The sequence below is a fragment of the Triticum urartu genome, chromosome 3 (genome assembly GCF_003073215.2).
Source record: "Triticum urartu cultivar G1812 chromosome 3, Tu2.1, whole genome shotgun sequence".
Lineage (NCBI taxonomy): Eukaryota > Viridiplantae > Streptophyta > Magnoliopsida > Poales > Poaceae > Triticum > Triticum urartu.
In genome coordinates this window covers 274,011,974-274,033,390 of record NC_053024.1, presented here as the reverse complement: position 1 = coordinate 274,033,390, position 21,417 = coordinate 274,011,974, and the positions used below count along the sequence as shown (strand labels likewise).

Sequence of the window (21,417 nt, the reverse complement as noted above, 5' to 3'; positions counted from 1 at the left end):
GAAGGAAAAGCTTCCTGGGATGTCTGTCTTTTCTTGAACTCAGTTAGTTCCCAGCCCTAGTTGTGACATAAGGAAGCGCATACTGCAGTTCAGCAACCAATGAGAAGGAAAAGCTTCCTGGGTAATTGAGCAGTCCATTCAGTTACACAAGAGAACTTAGTTATCTAATTGATAGTACTACAATCAGAAGTACATAACTAAAAAAAAGGGGGCAGCCCGGTGCATGCAGCTCCCGCTTGCGCAGGGTCCGGGGAAGGGTCCGACCACTTTGGGTCTATTGTACGCAGCCTTTCCCTACATTTCTGTAAGCAGCTTTACCACTACGCCAAGGCTCCCCTTCCAGAAGTACATAAACTATTAACATCAATTTGGTTTCAGCAAATAATGAATTCAAACTCAAATAGTTTTAATTGCTAACAAAGAAAAGTAATGCATGTGCAAAGAAAAATGGTTTTCATTTGTAAAGGAAAAGGCGCAGCACAGTAAAACAGTGTCTATGGCTATATGCAGATAAAGGTGCAAAACATATATACGACCAAAATGTCAAAACATATGAATACCTTCAGTGCTTTACTTTTTCTTCCACGATCCCGATTAGTGATGATCTTTATAATCTTCGTCGGGTTTACCATGTTACTCATTTGTGATGCTGCCGGAGAAGCCAGTGGGCCAACTGGTGTAAGAGCCTCTAATGAAATATCTGGCGCTTGATGTAACAGTTTAGTCTTCTTAGAAGCATGCTGACCATTTACCACTGTTAATAGATCAGCATCTAACATGTCAGAAGTTATTCTCGTGCCCCCTCAAATAAGAACCAATAATTCTCATGTTATATGCCGATAAAAATATGTCTGAAGCAGAGACAAAAAAGTTACCAGTATTCCCATTTGAATCAAACTGATTAGCCTCCTGTCTTTTCTTCAAATAATCCTTCTGGTACAGGAAAGAGACAGTATCCAGAAATTAGAGAAACTACATGCTTACTGTAGTTCTATTCAGAAATGTTTGGTGGTACTGAACTTTGGAGGCTCACAGTGCTGCATAGGGTTACCCTACAGTACTCTCTTAATCTCAAACTAGAATACACTCCATAACTCATAAAGGATGACTGAAATCAATCAATTATGTTATGCTATAGTTCACTTGCGTGCCTTCAAACACCATTTTAGCATGATGTTCACTAGTTTGTTGCTAGAACATGTATGTGTAGCCGCTTCAAAATGACTACAGGGCTATTTGGAAGAATTGTATTCCTTGCTGGAGTATCAGTATTCAGTTTGACCAAGCACAACCTAATGGATTGACCGTAAGAATGTTGGCTGCTTAATCACATACAGCTAAACATAATACCTGCTCATATTGAGCAATCAAATCAACCTGAGGCCTAGGATCATGGGCAATGGCCTGAAACATAAGCAGAATAAACTTTCTCTACCAACCACAGTTCACAGAACAATGAAGAGAATTGCATTGAGAATCTGACCTTTCCAGACATCAAGGTATAGGACTCGGTCACACTTTGTGGTGCCTTGTACCCGGGGTGCTTAGGCTTTTTCTTCTTTTTAGACTTAGTAGACACCTCACTGCCATCATATATAAATTGTCTGTCAAAGTCAACAGTGGATTCAATATCTGCATTCTTCCTGGGGACAAAACCGCCTTGTAATGAACTTTGATCATCTTGGCAGGAGTTTGTGTCTCCACTAGAGGCATCTGTTTTACTTGTGAACTGAGGGGTTCCGGCAACACCAGCAGAGAATGGGCTTGCAACTCGCTGTCTAGCAGCTGTCCGTATGCGTTTTGTAGGAATGGAAAGGAAATCTGGAGGTCTTTTACTATTCGATAAAAATGGATGGTTTCCTGGCTTGCTCTCCGAGCATGGATCATAAGGCAGATCAACACCATTATCATACGGCCTTCTGCCATTCATCCTCTGCTGTTGTTTCTTCTTGTGACTCGATTTCGATGCCAAGCCACCATCATATGTTTCAGGCAATAAATAAGTGTATGCCTCGGCTTCATCATCTTCATATGCATTTTCCCTATGTAAATCTAAACAAAAAAATGAAACGTTGATAAGAAGATTGCATCACGTTACAGGTATTGAGAAGGAGTGGTATATAAACCTGGAACATAATCGCATGTAGATGGCTCATAATCCTCCTTGTGTTCAGTGTTAACAAATTTCTGTAATACAGAAATAGTTAATTTGACAGTACATGGATACAAAAGAAGTTAACTTTGGAATATAGTAATAAATAGAATGATGCAAGTAGTAAACATGGAGACTTATATGTGTAATTCCTCAATTTATAGCATAAATGTTCTTGTTAGTAATTTAACATTGAAATGACAACTGGTAATATCAAATGTCCATTGAGCCCATAACACCAATTAATCTCTTGAAAGCAACAGAACACTAAATTTAGATGTGCAAGAATTTTGTACACTCCACGACTGAAGCAACTGAAATATTTGCCAGGACAAACACTAAGTAGATTTTGTTTGAGCAACAAAATACTAAATAGTTAAAGCCCCAATCACATTTTAACAGAACTCCCACAAGATGGAAAAAGGGCAAAATTGCTGCTTTGGTGTACCGAAAGTATCATCTTACCTTATTATAAACAGATATACACCCCACAGACTCTCTGTATGTGTGCATTGCACCAGGGGCTACCTCATAAAAGAGATTTGTCTGAAAGATAGGAAATGTATCATTAACCAATATTTAGGCAAGTTATTTGTGCATGTTCTTCTCATACTAACAAAAATGGTACCAGGCTTTATTAAGTAAATCATATAGAATGAGATGGAATGCAAAAGGACGTAAAGAAAGAAGGAAATTGTCAAAACCATAGAGCCAGATAGATTACTTCTGAAAGTTCATCTGGCACTTTTAAAATGCCAAAATCATTTAGCCTGTCTGGAGTTGATGGTGCTTCAGCTAATGAAAGACACTCAGACACATTACAGTTGAACTCCAGAAACCGAAGAGCGTAACTCTGAATATAATGGTGGTGAGACCACCTAGGCTTCTCTTGTTCAAAGGATTCATCACCCTGTTCAAATTCCATAAATCACATCAACCTTGCAGTTGCAACTTGCAAACATATCAAGCCTAATAAGTCTACAACAAAGTTTATGCACTTCAAAAAAATGACATGAAGCAACATTTGTAGCTATTTCATTCTGAGGCTACAAGAAAGCCAAAACCACCCTAGCCGTTACATGTAATACTCATCAGAATCAACGAATATGGAAAATATAAATAAATGATTAATGTTTTATTGATTTTTAATACCAGTTCTTTTTCTGCTTTGGTGCCAGCAAGCTTCATTTCTTCAATCCCCTTTGATTTCTCTATTTGTGACGCTTTAGGAATCTCACCACTAGTAGCTCGTAAAGTCTCAGCTGAACGCCAAAAATTGATTATGCCCTTGGCCAGAATTCTAGCAGCAGATTTCTGCTTTCTGTGAACAATAGCTTCTTCAAATGCTGCTCGGCCACTGGAAGCAATCCAGTTGCACATCTGGGCTGCAGCTGTACTTCTCCACAGACGCTCCTATTATATAGGATATAGTTAGGTTACATGTATGTAACAACAACGTTAAACAACAACATAAGAAATCTTACAGCTCATATGAGTGCAATGAAGAAAATAAGATCAGTTGAAGAAGTACCTGCATGAAATCATTTGCCATCCAAGCCATCTCCTCCAGAACAAATTCCCAGTGACTTTTCCGCTTCTTCTCCAAAGAAATATTGCAAAGAGCTTGTTCACCAGCTCTCTTAACGTTCAGCTGTCAAGTAATGACTTCCTTTTCAGTAACAAGAATACTGGCATAAAAGGAGAGCATTATATGACCATACCTCTATAAACCGAGCCCTTCTAAGGATAGAATCTTCATATTCCTTCTTTATCATAATAGGATCTTCACATTCCTTTTTCGTAACTCTTGCATCATTTCGGCTACATTTTGTAACATCGTTGTCAAAGTTACATGTAGAATATTTAGTTGATAGCACAGGATTAGGCATATCCTCTGTGAGCGAAGCAGGGGGCACATCAACAGAAGCCAACTTATCGGAGCCACTCAAAGCACTGGAACAGTTGTTGTTTCTATCCAAATCAGAACCTGCCTCCTTAGTCACTTTGTTGTGGTCAGAAGTAGCAGGACGTCCTGTATCCTTTTGCAAGTCAGCCACGTCGTTACAAACTTCAATTTCATCTTTCACAGCAGTGCAGACTTCTGGATGTACAACAGCACATCCGTCAACCACAGCAGTGGGGCTGCTACGGCCTTCCAGTTGGTCATCTCTTTTGTTGTCGTTATCACCAGGTACTGTGTTACTCAAGCCTTCATCAGAATTTTCACCAACCTTCACTGATACAAAATTAGCATTTTTACCTGAATGCTCATCAGTAGTCTTGGTGGCATCTGTACAAGTTAGATCCACTTCATTTTCATTAGATCTAGCAGTTTCTATGGCTGGCTGCAGAACAGAAGCCTCATTTTCGATATCAACTGCATGAGCATAAACCATTCTTTTGTCAGAGCAACTGATATCTGCCTTTTCAGGAGTGTGTGCTTCTCTAAAGATTTCGTTGTGTGTAGATGGCAAAGAAGCTGTCCTTGAAGAAGCTTCTTTTGTAATAGCATGAGGAGATTCGGCAGAAGCAGCTGCACTAGGCATCTGGCCACCTCCAGCATGCTGTGAATTATCAAACACACTGTTTGATGAGATTTCGGGAGCTAGAGTAACATGTTGGTTGTTCGTTATTTCCTGTTTTTCTTCTTGCCTGCCTTCATGAATTGCTTGAACACTGCACATCTTCACTGCCATTTGATTATTTGGCGCATTATTCAACATATCGTTACCATTTGAACTTCTCGGTATTGGAGCCGCACTGGATGAGGCGCCATGATCATCATTTTTTGCTTCTTGTACTACACCTTTTGTATCTTCCCGATGAGAACTTAAAGGAGGAACTGGTGGAGACCTAATAGGCACAGTATTTACATTCTCCCTGCTTGACTTTGACCTGCGTCGAGCATACGCTTGGCTCTTTGCCCCATGGCGGAACAGACCAGAATCTTCAGCTTCTTTTGTGTTATTCTGGCCATCATTGCAAAAGGACATCTCGGGTTGAGGTGTGTTACTTCTTTTAGTACCGCGTTTCACAAGTTTCTCCCCACCTATTTTGCTGGTATCTCCATCTAAAAGCATAAGATTATCAGCTGTGTTGGCTTCACGACATGAACTTCCTGGTCTGCCACTACTACCAAACGAATCTCCATGAGGTGATGCAGCAAATGTGAAACTACCTTTTGCTTCACTGCAGTGCAAGAAAGAACTAAAGACTTAAATCAACCAATAACAATGTAAGTGTTATCACATGACAGATCAGGAACTAATTATCACCTCATCACATTTTGTTCGGCTATCTGATCTGTGACAGAAGTGGACTGTACACTCAGCGACACTACATGTCCAAGTTTGAAATCCAAGGGATTGCCTCCCTGCATGATAGGTGAATAAACCAGGGGAAAATGAAAATGGACAACACCATATGATGATGTAGTTCGCACGTACCTTAACTAAAAACTCAAGCTCCCTCCTCCGTTCTTCACGGACATCATATTCCTGCCTGAAGTTTGTGTACAGAAAGGTATCAGGTATCCATCAAAAACGTAAAGTGAAGAATAACATGGTGGTAGATGTACCTCAGCTCCTCCTGAGCTTTCTCTATGGCCACACGGCGAGGGGAAGTTTTTGTGTCAGTGCTCAGACCACATTCAACAATTCCTCCCATAGAGCACGGCTCAGTATCCACTTGACCACAGAAGCAAGCTTTGCCCATACATCACTACAAGCGCATTTTCTCAGAACTCCAAGCCATCAAACGAGCATGACCTCCTCACAAATTCGCAAGACACAATAAAAACCTGACCTGTAAACTGATAGACCGTCATAAACAACAAGATAACTACAGAAAACAATAATAAACAGAGCTGCGAACAAATAATTGATCATGTAAACCAGAATAAAATCAATCCATACTAAAAATCAAATTAAGGGTTTTTATAAGCACAATAATTGCCCAGCCAAATATGACATGCATCATCCTCTGCCCAATGGAACGAGCATGCGCAACGACATTACAACCTTTTGCATTCGAACAAAGCACACATAACAACAGATGGCTATCCTGACCAGTATCCGTTCAAACACAGTGCATGCCCTGGATAACTGGGCAAAACAAATATCACATTTTCATCTATATTCCACGTCATCTCACACACTTGGAGGGACACACCGTGCCAACATCCCAAACCACGGCGCAGTTCAAGCCCAGCCATGCCAACGACTACTGTATACACACTGCCGAATACATAGGGAAGACTAGCACGGGCATTCCTCCACGCGTAACACAAATGAAGCGCAATTCAAGAGCAACAGCACAGTAACGCCACTCGAACATGTCTCCCCCCGCAGCACGGTGCCTACTCAACACCTCAATTGCGACCCTAGGCGACGGCGCAAGACAGAAGGGTACCGAGACGGGCATTCGATGTAGCAGGGGACGCACCTACGCAGCCCGCACCGGGAGCTAGGGTTAGGGTTTGCAACGGATGAGCCTGGAAGAGACAGGTGGTGGGTCCTGGCAATAGGAGGGGCTCCGGAGGAGGCCACCGAAGATCTATATTGCGGTATTGGGTTGCCGGAGGCAGTGGCGTCGCCGGAGATCAGGGACCGGTGGAATGCTCGCGGGGCGGTGGGGGTGGTACGTCGTAAGCAGGCAAGGCCACAGGAGGAAGGAGGGAGAAAGGGTTGCCTCCGTGCGTGCGGGTGCGGGCGAACTGGTGCGGTCTGACCCGATCGGCACGGGATTGGGCAGGCCTTCGCGCGATCGGACTCGTTGGGGTTGTAATTCGCGCATCGCTCTTTTTTTCCTCATCTACTGTCTACTACCCCTATAAAAATACGAAAGGGCGGAGAACTCGTTCATTCTATCCATCAAATCGTATGATCTGACGGTCTACATTGCTCCAACATACTAAACGTGTTTTATGCTTTAATTACCCACCATGCCATTAGCCTGGCTGCTATCCTCTACTGCCTCTTTCAAAGAAAAACACAAAAAACAAAACCGCTGCCTCCCGCTAACTAGCCACTAATCCAATGCACGCACGCATCACGCACGTTCTCCCCAAAAACTAATCTCACTCAAATCACGTCCCCTCGATCTCGATACGATCAGTCTTGGCAAAACGCCTTCACCGCTAGGACGTCCTGCCGGGTCGGCGGCCGCTTCACGCCAGAGGGCGCCGTTGGGGCATGTAGCGCCGCCTGCCGGAAGATGCCGTTGTTGGGGAACGTTGCAGAAAACAAAAATTTCCTACTCGTTTCACCAAGATCCATCTAGGAGTTCATCTAGCAACGAGTGATCGGATGCATCTACATACCTTTGTAGATCGCGAGCGGAAGCGTTCAAAGAACGAGGATGATGTTAGTCGAACACGACGTGAATCAAATCACCGGAGATCCTAGCACCGAACGGACGGTGCCTCCGCGTTCAACACACGTACGGGACGGGAGACGTCTCCTCCTTCTTGATCCAGCAAGGGGGAAGGAGAGGTTGATGAAGATCCAGCAGCACGACGGCGTGGTGGTGGATGCAGGGCGTCACAGTAGCAGGGCTTCGCCTATACTACGAGAGAGAGACGTAACGGGGAGAGAGGGAGGCGCCAGGGGCTGGTCTCAAGTCCCTCCTCTCCCCCACTATATATAGGAGGGCCAAGGGGGTTGGTGCGCCAGCCTAGGAGATCCAATCTCCTAGGTGCGGCGGCCAAGGGGAGGTTTCCCTCCCCCCAAGGCACCTAGAGGTGCCTTCCACCATTGGGACTCTTCCCTTTTGTGGAAACCTAGGAGCATGGGCTTTTGGGGCTGGCGTCCTTGGCCCATGCAGGCCAAGGCGCACCCCCTACAGCCCATGTGGCCCCCCGGGACCCTTCCGGTGGTCCCGGTACAATACCGATAACCCCGAAACTTGTCCCGATGGCCGATACTACACTTTCTATATATAATTCTTTACCTCCGGACCATTCCGGAACTCCTCGTGACGTTCGGGATCTCATCCGGGACTCCGAACAACATTCGGGTTACTGCATACACATATCTTCATAACCCTAGCGTCACCGAACCTTAAGTGTGTAGACCCTACGGGTTCGGGAGACAAGCAGACATGACCGAGACGACTCTCCGGTCAATAACCAAAAGCGGGATCTGGATACCCATGTTGGCTCCCACATGCTCCACGATGATCTCATCGGATGAACCACGATGTCGAGGATTTAATCAACCCCGTATACAATTCCCTTTGTCAATCGGTATGTTACTTGCCCGAGACTCGATCGTTGGTATCCCAATACCTTGTTCAGTCTCGTTACCGGCAAGTCACTTTACTCGTACCATAATGCATGATCCCGTGATCAACCACTTGGTCACCTTGAGCTCATAATGATGATGCATTACCGAGTGGGCCCAGTGATACCTCTCCGTTATATGGAGTGACAAATCCCAGTCTCGATCCGTGTCAACCCAACAGACACTTTCGGAAATACCTGTAGTGCACCTTTATAGTCACCCAGTTACGTTGTGACGTTTGATACACCCAAAGCACTCTTACGGTATCCGGAAGTTACACGATCTCATGGTCAAAGGAAAAGATACTTGACATTGGAAAAGCTCTAGCAAACAAACTACACGATCTTGTGCTATGCTTAGGATTAGGTCTTGTCCATCACATCATTCTCCTAATGATGTGATCCCGTTATCAATGACATCCAATGTCCATAGCCAGGAAACCATGACTATCTGTTGATCAACGAGCTAGTCAACTAGAGGCTTACTAGGGACATATTATGGTCTATGTATTCACACGTGTATTACGATTTCCGGATAATACAGTTATAGCATGAATAAAGACAATTATCATGATCAAAGAAATATAATAATAATACTTTTATTATTGCCTCTAGGGGCATATTTCCAACAGTCTCCCACTTGCACTAGAGTCAATAATCTAGTTACATTGTGATGAATCGAACACCCATGGAATTCTGGTGTTGATCATGTTTTGCCCTAGGGAGAGGTTTAGTCAACGGATCTGCTATATTCAGGTCCGTATGTACTTTACAAATCTCTATGTCTCCATCTTGAACATTTTTCACGAATGGAGTTGAAGCGACGCTTGATGTGTCCTTGTCCTTTTGTGAAACCTGGGCTCCTTGGCAAGTGCAATAGCTCCAGTGTTGTCACAAAAGAGTTTGATTGGCCCCGACGCATTGGGTATGAACTCCTAGGTCGGTGATGAACTCCTTCACCCAAATTGCTTCATGTGCTGCCTCCGAGGCTGCCATGTACTCCGCTTCACATGTAGATCCCGCCACGATGCTTTGCTTGCAACTGCACCAGCTTACTGCCCCACCATTCAAAATATACACGTATCCGGTTTGTGACTTTGAGTCATCCAGATCTGTGTCGAAGCTAGCGTCGACGTAACCCTTTACGACGAGCTCTTCGTCACCTCCATAAACGAGAAACATTTCCTTAGTCCTTTTCAGGTACTTCAGGATATTCTTGACCGCTGTCCAGTGTTCCTTGCCGGGATTACTTTGGTACCTTCCTACCAAACTTACGGCAAGGTTTACATCAGGTCTGGTACACAGCATGGCATACATAATAGACCCTATGGCTGAGGCATAGGGGATGACACTCATCTCTTCTATATCTTCTGCCGTGGTCGGGCATTGGGCCGTGCTCAATCGCACACCTTGCAATACAGGCAAGAACCCCTTCTTGGACTGATCCATATTGAACTTCTTCAATATCTTGTCAAGGTACGTACTTTGTGAAAGACCGATGAGGCGTCTCGATCTATCTCTATAGATCTTGATGCCTAATATATAAGCAGCTTCTCCAAGGTCCTTCATTGAAAAACACTTGTTCAAATAGGCCTTTATGCTTTCCAAGAATTCTATATCATTTCCCATCAACAGTATGTCATCCACATATAATATGAGAAATGCTACAGAGCTCCCACTCACTTTCTTGTAAACGCAGGCTTCTCCATAAGTCTGCATAAACCCAAACGCTTTGATCATCTCATCAAAGCGAATGTTCCAACTCCGAGATGCTTGCACCAGCCCATAAATCGAGCGTTGGAGCTTGCACACCTTGTCAGCATTCTTAGGATCGACAAAACCTTTCCGGCTGCATCATATACAATTCTTCCTTAAGGAAACCATTAAGGAATGCCGTTTTGACGTCCATTTGCCATATCTCATAATCATAGAATGCGGCAATTGCTAACATGATTCAGACGACTTCAGCTTCGCTACGGGTGAGAAAGTCTCATCGTAGTCAACCCCTTGAACTTGTCGATAACCCTTAGCGACAAGCCGAGCTTTATAGATGGTCACATTACCATCCGCGTCTGTCTTCTTCTTAAAGATCCATTTATTTTCTATGGCTCGCCGTTCAACGGGCAAGTCAGTCAAAGTCCATACTTCGTTTTCATACATGGATCCTATCTCGGATTTCATGGCTTCTAGCCATTTGTTGGAATCCGGGCCCGCCATCGCTTCTTCATAGTTCGAAGGTTCACCGTTGTCTAACAACATGATTTCCAAGACAGGGTTGCCGTACCACTCTGGTGCGGAACGTGTCCTTGTGGACCTTCGAATTTCAGTAGGAGCTTGATCAGAAGTATCTTGATCATCATGAATAACTTCCTCTCTAGTCGGTGCAGGCACCTCAGGAACATTTTCTTGAGTTGTGCCATTTACCGGTTCAAGAGGCAATACTTCATCAAGTTCTACTTTCCTCCCACTTACTTCTTTCGAGAGAAACTCTTTCTCTAGAAAGGATCCATTCTTGGCAACAAAGATCTTGCCTTCGGATCTGAGGTAGAAGGTATACCACAGTTTCTTTAGGGTATCCTATGAAGACGCATTTTTCCGACTTGGGTTCGAGCTTTTCAGGTTGAAGTTTCTTGACATAAGCATCGCATCCCCAAACTTTTAGAAACGACAGCTTAGGTTTCTTCCCAAACCATAATTCATACGGTGTCGTCTCAACGGATTTCGACGGAGCCCTATTTAAAGTGAATGCGGCAGTCTCTAAAGCATAGCCCCAAAAAGATAGCGGTAAATCGGTAAGAGACATCATAGATCGCACCATATCTAATAGAGTGCGATTACGACGTTCAGACACACCGTTACGCTGAGGTGTTCCAGGCGGCGTGAGTTGTGAAACTATTCCACATTTTCTTAAGTGTGTGCCAAATTCGTGACTCAAGTATTCTCCTCCACGATCTGATCGTAGAAACTTGATTTTCTTGTCACGTTGATTCTCAACCTCACTCTGAAATTCCTTGAACTTTTCAAAGGTTTCAGACTTGTGTTTCATTAAGTAGACATACCCATATCTACTCAAGTCATCAGTGAGGGTGAGAACATAACGATAGCCACCGCGAGCCTCAACACTCATTGGACCGCACACATCAGTATGTATGATTTCCAATAAGTTGGTTGCTCGCTCCATTGTTCCTGAGAACGGAGTCTTGGTCATTTTTCCCATGAGGCATGGTTCGCACGTGTCAAATGATTCATAATCAAGAGACTCTAAAAGTCCATCTGCATGGAGCTTCTTCATGCGTTTGACACCTATGTGACCAAGGCGGCAGTGCCACAAGTATGTGGGACTATCATTATCAACCTTACATCTTTTGGTACTCACACTATGAACATGTGTAGTTAACGCTCGAGATTCATTAAGAATAAACCATTCACATCGGAGCATGACCATAAAACATATCTCTCATATAAATAGAACAACCATTATTCTCGGATTTAAATGAGTAGCCATCTCGTATTAAACGAGATCCTGATACAATGTTCATGCTCAAACTGGCACTAAATAACAATTATTGAGGTTTATAAACTAATCCCGTAGGTAAATGTAGAGGTAGCGTGCCGACGGCGATCACATCGACCTTGGAACCATTCCCGACGCGCATCGTCACCTCGTCCTTCGCCAGTTTCCGTTTATTCCGCAGCTCCTGCTGGTGAGTTACAAATATGAGCAACGGCACCGGTATCAAATACCCAGGAGTTACTACGAGTACTGGTAAGGTACACATCAATTACATGTATATCAAATATACCTTTGGTGTTGCCGGCCTTCTTGTCCGCTAAGTATTTGGGGCAGTTCCGCTTCCAGTGACCCTTCCCTTTGCAATAAAAGCACTCTGTCTCAGGCTTGGGTCCATTCTTTGACTTCTTCCCGACAGCTTGCTTGCCGGGCGCAGCAACTTCCTTGCCGTCCTTCTTGAAGTTCTTTTTACCCTTGCCCTTCTTGAACTTAGTGGTTTTATTCATCATCAACACTTGATGTTCCTTCTTGACTTCTACCTCTGCTGATTTCAGCATAGCAAATACTTCAGGAATGGTCTTTACCATCCCCTGCATATTGAAGTTCATCACAAAGCTCTTGTAGCTTGGTGGAAGCGACTGGAGGATTCTGTCAATGACCGCGTCATCCGGGAGATTAACTCCCAGCTGAGTCAAGCGGTTATGTAACCCAGACATAGTGAGTATGTGCTCACTGACAGAACTATTTTCCTCCATCTTACAGCTGAAGAACTTATCGGAGACTTCATATCTCTCGATCCGGGCATGAGCTTGAAAAACCATTTTTAGCTCTTCGAACATCTCATATGCTCCATGTCTCTCAAAACGCTTTTGGAGCCCCGGCTCTAAGCTGTAAAGCATGCCGCACTGAACGAGGGAGTAGTCATCAGTACGTGTCTGCCAAGCGTTCATAGCGTCTTGGTTCTGTGGGACGGGTGGATCACCTAGCGGTGCTTGTAGGACATAATCTTTCTTGGCAGCTATGAGGATGATCCTCAGGTTCCGGACCCAGTCCGTATAGTTGCTGCCATCGTCTTTCAGCTTGGTTTTCTCTAGGAACGCGTTGAAATTGAATACAACGTTGGCCATTTGATCTACAAGACATATTGTAAAGATTTTAGACTAAGTTCATGATAATTAAGTTCATCTAATCAAATTATTAATGAACTCCCACTCAGATTAGACATCCCTCTAGTCATCTAAGTGTTACACGATCCGAGTCGACTAGGCCGTGTCCGATTAACACGTGAGACGGACTAGTCATCGTCGGTGAACATCTTCATGTTGATCGTATCTTCCATACGACTCGTGTTCGACCTTTCGGTCTCTGTGTTCCGAGGCCATGTCTGTACATGCTAGGCTCGTCAAGTTAACCCTAAGTGTTTTTGCATGTGTAAAACTTCTTACACCCGTTGTATGTGAACGTAAGGATCTATCACACCCGATTAACACGTGGTGCTTCGAAACGACGAACTGTAGCAACGGTGCACAGTTAGGGGAGAACACTTCTTGAAATTGTTGTAAGGGATCATCTTATTTACTACCGTCGTTCTAAGTAAACAAGATGCAAAACATGATAACATCACATGCAATCAAATAATAATAGTGATGATATGGCCAATATCACATAGGCTCCTTTGATCTCCATCTTGGGGCTCCATGATCATCCTGTAACCGTCATACTCATCGACATGTAAGTTGTGATTCCTTGTACTATAGTATGAACATCTCATACATCACATATAGATCATTCATCATTCATCACAACTTTGGCCATATCATATCACAAAGCACTTGCTGCAAAAACAAGTTAGACGTCCTCTAATTGTTGTTGCAGATTTTACGTGGCTGAAGTAGGGTTCTAACAAGAACATTTTCTTACCTACGTGAAAGCCACAACGTGATTTGTCAACTTCTATTTACCCTTCATAAGGACCCTGTTCATCGAATCTGCTCCAACTAAAGTAGGAGAGACAGACACCCGCCAGCCACCTTATGCAACTTGTGCATGTTAGTCGGTGGAACCGGTCTCACGTAAGCATACGTGTAAGGTTGGTCCGGGCCGCTTCATCCCACAATACCGTTGAAGCAAGATAAGACTAGTAGCGGCAAGAAAGTTGACAACATCTACGCCCACAACAAATTGTGTTCTACTCGCGCAAGAGAACTACGCATAGACCTAGCTCATGATGCCACTGTTGGGGAACGTTGCAGAAAACAAAAATTTTCCTACTCGTTTCACCAAGATCCATCTAGGAGTTCATCTAGCAACGAGTGATCGGATGCATCTACATACCTTTGTAGATCACGAGCGGAAGCGTTCAAGAACGGAGATCGCGAGCGGAAGCGTTCAAAGAACGGGGATGATGTAGTCGAACACGACGTGATCAAATCACCGATGATCTAGCACCGAACGGACGGTGCCTCCGCGTTCAACACACGTACGGGACGGATGACGTCTCCTCCTTTCTTGATCCAGCAAGGGGGAAAGGAGAGGTTGATGAAGATCCAGCAGCACGACGGCGTGGTGGTGGATGCAGGGCGTCACAGTAGCAGGGCTTCGCCTATACTACGAGAGAGAGACGTAACGGGGAGAGAGGGAGGCGCCAGGGGCTGGTGTATCAAGTCCCTCCTCTCCCCCACTATATATAGGAGGGCCAAGGGGGGGTGGTGCGCCAGCCTAGGAGATCCAATCTCCTAGGTGCGGCGGCCAAGGGGAGGTTTCCCTCCCCCCCAAGGCACCTAGAGGTGCCTTCCACCATTGGGACTCTTCCCTTTTGTGGAAACCTAGGCGCATGGGCTTTTGGGGCTGGTGCCCTTGGCCCATGCAGGCCAAGGCGCACCCCCTACAGCCCATGTGGCCCCCCGGGACAGGTGGCCCCACCCGGTGGACCCCCGGGACCCTTCCGGTGGTCCCGGTACAATACCGATAACCCCGAAACTTGTCCCGATGGCCGATACTGCACTTCCTATATATAATTCTTTACCTCCGGACCATTCCGGAACTCCTCGTGACGTCCGGGATCTCATCCGGGACTCCGAACAACTTTCGGATTACTGCATACTCATATCTATACAACCCTAGCATCACTGATCCTTAAGTGTGTAGACCCTACGGGTTCGGGAGACATGCAGACATGACCGAGACGTTCTCCGGTCAATAACCAACAGCGGGATCTGGATACCCATGTTGGCTCCCACATGCTCCACGATGATCTCATCGGATGAACCACGATGTCAAGTACTTAATCAATCCCGTATACAATTCCCTTTGTTGAGCGGTATTGTACTTGCCCGAGATTCGATCATCGGTATCCCGATACCTCGTTCAATCTCGTTACCGGCAAGTCACTTTACTCGTACCGTAATGCATGATCCCGTGATCAACCACTTGGTCACCTTGAGCTCATAATGATGATGCATTACCGAGTGGGCCCAGTGATACCTCTCCGTTATATGGAGTGACAAATCCCAGTCTCGATCCGTGTCAACCCAACAGACACTTTCGGAGATACCTGTAATGCACCTTTATAGTCACCCAGTTACGTTGTGACGTTTGATACACCCAAAGCACTCCTACGGTATCCGGGAGTTACACGATCTCATGGTCAAAGGAAAAGATACTTGACATTGGAAAAGCTCTAGCAAACAAACTACACGATCTTTGTACTATGCTTAGGATTGGGTCTTGTCCATCACATCATTCTCCTAATGATGTGATCCCGTTATCAATGACATCCAATGTCCATAGCCAGGAAACCATGACTATCTGTTGATCAACGAGCTAGTCAACTAGAGGCTTACTAGGGACATATTATGGTCTATGTATTCACACGTGTATTACGATTTCCGGATAATACAGTTATAGCATGAATAAAGACAATTATCATGATCAAAGAAATATAATAATAATACTTTTATTATTGCCTCTAGAGCATATTTCCAACAGCCGTGGCCGTGTATGAGGACCAGCTGCCCCCGGGGGGGGCCGTGTCCGCTGGCAGCCACGCCGGAGGGCGTCATTCGTCGCATCGCCTCCTTGATGCCAGCCAAGAGAGCTCAGGCGCCGCTTGCCGCTGTGACGACGGAGGTCCTTCCGGTCTCCATGGGGCGCGCATGGCGTCCTCCGCAAGGCGGGAGCAGACGCCATCACAAGGGTCTCTGGAACAGCACCGGTACACGTATATATCAAGACATCGAATTCTTCAGTGAGCAAGTGAAGCTCTGATCCCTCTGTTGGAGTCCATGGAGATGAATGTGTAAGCGCAGTACGGGGTCAACCCTGACAGGGAGGTGCTGGAGATCTTACAAGCTGAATCCAAGGCCAAGCAGGTAATAGATCTACAGTAACGTCATACCTGTTAAATTAACCTACGTTTGATGGATCGTTGGTTCATATCTAGGGGATATCAGGATGGATTGGAGTGTATGTCTCCATTGAATTTTCTGCTGTTTGTGTTGATTTGAACCCTGAAATTGATGCATTTTGTTACCATTATGAAAATAGAAACCGAAGACTGGAGCACAAGCTAGCTAGCTTCTTCGTGCATGCTGCTACCTGCTAGCTAGCGACTACAGTTTGCAAATCATGGCCTTGCATTCTGTTTATGCGATGTCTGCATATGTACGACATGCATGCACTTGCTTGCTGAGTTGCACTCGAGGCGTATTGATTATAGGTTACCTTATGTGCAGGTACGGCCAACCACGAGCCCACACATACAGATTGAAGAATGAAGAATTGCATGAAATGTTACCGTCTGTTGGTGATAGTGCTTTGCATGATTTTAGGACTTAGTGGATACACTGATCTGAATTTGATAGATGTTTCTTATTTAGTTTTTGTTTCAAACGCATGCTTTAATTGATGAACACTGTTATTAAGGAAGGTCTTGTTCCAAATGCACATGCCTTCCATGTTTAACTCTGAACAGAATAAACTGCACTTGCTACAACCAGACTAAACTGAATGTATAGAAACATGTACAAGTTCCCCTATCCCGTTCGCCCCTCCGGCAATGGTCCAGCCACCACAGCAATGGTCCGGCCACCCGAGCACGGATCCAACATCTAACACGTGAATCCTCGCCGTCCCCATCCTCAACGAAGCTACAGGGAGCAGATTTTGCGGAATCTATCATTTTGTGTTACATTTGTTGCCATTCAAATATTTTGCACAGGCACCTTAAATTTTGCTGCGTGTGAGCTATGCTAATTTAAATTTACATGACATTTTAATTTCATATTTCAAATTAAGATGCCATCATCACTTTTGGTTGTGTTAGCTCTACTCCACTTTGTCATTTCTTGATGTTTGGATTGACCATATCTTAATGTCCATTATTGCTAACATTAGGAATTATATGCACATGAAGCTGAATTACAACATAGAAGACCTTGATCAAGATATACATTTTATATTTAGAAAAGATATGTAATAAGTCTTTTTATATTCCCTCGGTAGTTATTCAATGTACCAAATTTATGAAATTTCAATTGACCAAGGGAGCATTGGTCTAATTTAAAAGAAGATTAGTAGCTTATTTGGTTCACGTATATTTAGAAGGGGCGGAGAAAATTTTTTGCTGAGCTTTTATTGTGTGTTGCACGTGCAAACTTATGTAATTAAAACTGTTGTGTTTTTAGTTAGGAATAGATGTATCCCGTTGGCATGAAACTATTTTCGATCTTCAAAACGAGCATTAGTAAAAACATATGTTGCATGTGCAAACTTACTAGTTTATTTAATATAATCATTCATCTATAAAAAATTAGCGTTGTCATGAAAAAAAGTACTCCCTCCGATACAAAATAGGTGTCACATTTTTTAACTGGGGTTAATTCAAAATTGCAACACTAATTATGAAACAGAGGTAGTATATATGATTTAAAACAAATAAATGGATGATGCATTTTTTTAGCACGGAATGCCGCCAAATCGATAAAAAAATTGACACGGCCAAATCGGTCATCGTGTGGATTCTCTATGTTAATAAAAATATCAGTTAACTATTTTGTGTGTCGCCACGGTTCAGAATTTATACATTTATACATATTAATAGAAGGAGAAGCATTTCTTACCATCGTAATTTTCGTACGTCATATTTTCGTCCATCCGCTCGCTCTCGTTTCTTTGCACGTCCGATGAAACGAATTGTCGCGCGACTGAGTTTAGGCTCATGAAGTCGGCTCACCTATCCTGACCCATCTGGCTGAGGCAAAAATAGTGGGAAATCCTGGCTCAACGAAGGAGGCAAAAATAGTTGCCGTAGTGAGAGGTTGAACTCACGATCTTATGTCTTACAAACAAAGGTGGTTTCCTAGAAAACGAAGATGATAGCCAACTAATTTGTTTCAGTTTGCAATGACAAAAGTGGATTGGTTAGTTTATTAAATAGTCTCACTTCGGTCCCCTATAGGTAGTCTCATCAATCTTCTATATTTAAAAAGCTAGCCTCGTTAACTATTTCTCTCAACATGCAAGCATGCCACATTATCGCACAACATGCACGAGAAAAGGCCCACACTCACTACCATATGTCTTGCAACATGCAAGCATGCCACTTCATCATGAAACATACATGAAAAAAGACCTATCTCAACATGCGAATTTCTATTCTATTTATATTTAATAAAAATTTCACAACTATATAGTGATCAAACATAATAAATTATATGTAGTTCCAGTTTTATTTTTTTATATATGTTTCATAAAATGAATCACATTGAGATATGCTATAAAATATTCCGGCAACAATGTGCGGGGTATCTTCTACTCCCTTCTTCCATCTATATAGGGCCTAATACATTTTTCGAGACTAACTTTGACCAAATGTTAAAACAATAATATATCATTACTGGAATCAGCTAGTTTGCCATCTGCCAGTTCTTTGCCGTCCGCTAGCGGACGGCAAAGAAGCTCTTTGCCATCAGCTTCAAAAGCAGAGAAGATGGCTGATGGCAAAGACCAAGTTTGCCATCAGCCAGTTCTTTGCCGTCCGCTAGCGGACGGCAAAGAGGGAGGGGCCCCACTGACGAGCTGCAAAAAAAACCTAACGGGCCCCCTCTTTGCCGTCCGCTAGCGGACGGCAAAGAGCAAGAAGGCGGACGACAAAGGGTGGCGGACGGCAAAGAGGGAGGCCCCACGTAACGTTAACGGGGCCGCGCCCCACCCCCTCTCTCTCTTTCTCTCCCACCTCCACCGCCCCGTCGCACCACGCCCCGCCGCCGCCCCGGCGCCCCCCCGCCCCGTCGCCCCCGCCGCCCCCACCGCCCTGCCGTCTGGGCGCCGCCACGCCCCGGCGCCCCGGCACCTTCGCGCCCCGCCGCCCCGGCCGGGCCCGGCGCCGTCGCCTCAGGCCGCCCCGCCCCCCTCCTCCCGCGGCCGCCCCGCCCCGCTCCTCCGCCGCCCCAGGCCGCACCGCCCCCCTCCTCCACCCTGCAGGTGATCTTCTTCCTTTTTTTCCTTTTTTCTGTTTTTTTAGTTTTAGGTTTATGTTTAGTTTAGATTTAGTTTTAGTTTTAGGATTAGTTTTAGGTTTATAGGTTTAGTTTTAGTTTAGTTTTAGGTTTAGATTTAGTTTTTTTCTTTTTCTGTTTTTTTAGTTTTAGTTTTAGGTTTAGTTTAGTTTTAGGAAAGAAGAAAAAGAGAAAAAGAGGAGATCAGGAGAAGAAGAAGAAGAGGAGGAGGAGAAGAAAAAAGAAGAAGAGGAAGGAAGAAGAAGAAAAAGAGGAGAGGAGGAGAAGAAGAAGAGGAAAAAGGAAAGGAGGAAGAAGAAGAAGAAAAAAGAGGAGAGGAGGAGAAGAAGAAGAGGAAAAAGGAAAGGAGAAGAAAAGAAGAAGAAGAAGGAAAAAAAGGAAGAAAAGGAAAAAGAGGAAGAAGAAGAAAAGGAAAAAAACCCGACCCGACACGGTACCCTGACCCCGACCCGGCACCCCGACCCCGAGACCCGACCCCGACCCCGAGACCCCGACCCCGACACCCCGACTCCGACCCCGACCCCGACCCCGACTCCCCGACCACGACACCCCGACCCCCCAAGCCTGACCCAACACCCCGACCCCGACCCCGACACCCCGACCACGACCCGACACGGTACCCAGACCCCGACCCGGCACGACACGACACCCCGACGAGACCCGCCCGAGACCCCGCCCGACCCTGAGACCCGCGACCCGAGCCGACCCGACACCCTGACCCCAAGCTGACCACACCCCGACCCCCGAACCACCCCGACACTGACTACGCACCCGACCGAGCCTGACCCGCCTGACCCGACACCACACCCCGACCCCGAAACAACACCCGACACCGACACGGCACTACCCCGACATCGACACGACACCCCGACCCCCCGACCCCGAAACAGCACCCGACCCCGACACGGCACCCCGACACCGACAGGACACCCCGACCGACACCTCCCGAAAAGGTGTTCTTTGGCCTTCCAGAGGCCGACGGGGTCATATATTTTTAATTATTAGTTAGGTCATATATTTTTCGATTTTGTTATGAAAAACATCATATATAATTGTGTTGATCGTGTAGTTTTAAATGTCCAGTTGTTTCATCACTCGAGGTTTGGTGTTCGACGACCTCGCCGTGCGTTTGACGAGCTCTGCCCCTTCGTTCGTGGGTGAGCACAAATGACAAGTCCTCCTCCCCCATTAATTATTTGATCTATTCTGATGAAACTTGATAGCTAGCTATATATGTGTCTTGAATCATCAGTATGCGTAACCAATATGTGTCTCCCGTTCGAAAGCGTCATAGTTATAAATATGCATGCATTTGCATATTTATAACCTTGATTCTTTCGAATTGTCCAACGCTATCCATGGACAGCCCGAGTACGTGTAGATTGGGTTCATTTTCCCATATGCTTTGCTCCGGATCCGACGCATATATTTCGTCAGTGCCTCCCCTGTTGTTCTCCGGGTACACATCCTCTCTGTTTATTGTAGAGACGTGTATCAGGAGAACAGCGGGGAGGTGCTACCAAAATTTTGCATCGGATCCGGAGCATAGCATGGAAAATGAACCCAATCTACACATACACGGGTGGGATTAGGACCTATCATTACCTATTAGAGTGTAGGTTGCATGGACGTAATAAAATTGACAAAGTAGATCAACTGATGAATATATACATGGTGAATTACATATATAATTGTTGTGTGTCCAGTAGCTCTGAAAGTCAAGATGAGTGACCGTGCTTGGATGTATACCGGTCACACTGGTCAGAACAAATGGAGCGCTGAATGGTTCACAAAAACTAAGGGGTTTGTGCAAGCCGCATTTGCAAATGGCCAAAAGAAAACCTGGTGCCCCTGTTTCCGGTGCGGCAATTGGGAAAAGAAGACAGAGGCTGAAATGGGCAAACACCTGCAGAAGAGTGGTTTTACGCCCGATTATACGGTGTGGACATTTCATGGT

General features: G+C 45.0%; 1 protein-coding gene across 3 annotated transcripts; it reads right to left on the bottom strand.

Moving 5' to 3' along the window:
• On the bottom strand, positions 1–6,895 carry LOC125543803 (chromatin modification-related protein EAF1 A-like). Of its 3 annotated transcripts, none has more exons than XM_048707273.1 (14): positions 6,596–6,894; positions 5,730–5,963; positions 5,599–5,653; positions 5,428–5,525; positions 3,874–5,341; positions 3,684–3,803; positions 3,305–3,565; positions 2,877–3,062; positions 2,618–2,698; positions 2,127–2,187; positions 1,484–2,052; positions 876–933; positions 561–754; positions 1–117 (listed from the first exon to the last, which is right to left on the bottom strand). In XM_048707273.1, the coding sequence occupies exons 2-14, from the start codon at positions 5,864–5,866 to the stop codon at positions 40–42; spliced, it is 3,366 nt and encodes a 1,121-aa protein (XP_048563230.1). In that variant the 5' UTR covers positions 5,867–5,963; positions 6,596–6,894; the 3' UTR covers positions 1–39. The 3 variants fall into 3 exon arrangements, with proteins under 3 accessions (XP_048563230.1, XP_048563229.1, XP_048563231.1); XM_048707272.1 differs by having other exon boundaries at positions 5,730–5,956; XM_048707274.1 differs by lacking the exons at positions 1–117; positions 561–754; positions 876–933 and adding an exon at positions 1,009–1,404 and having other exon boundaries at positions 5,730–5,956; positions 6,596–6,895.
• Positions 6,896–21,417: the final 14,522 nt, after the last annotated feature.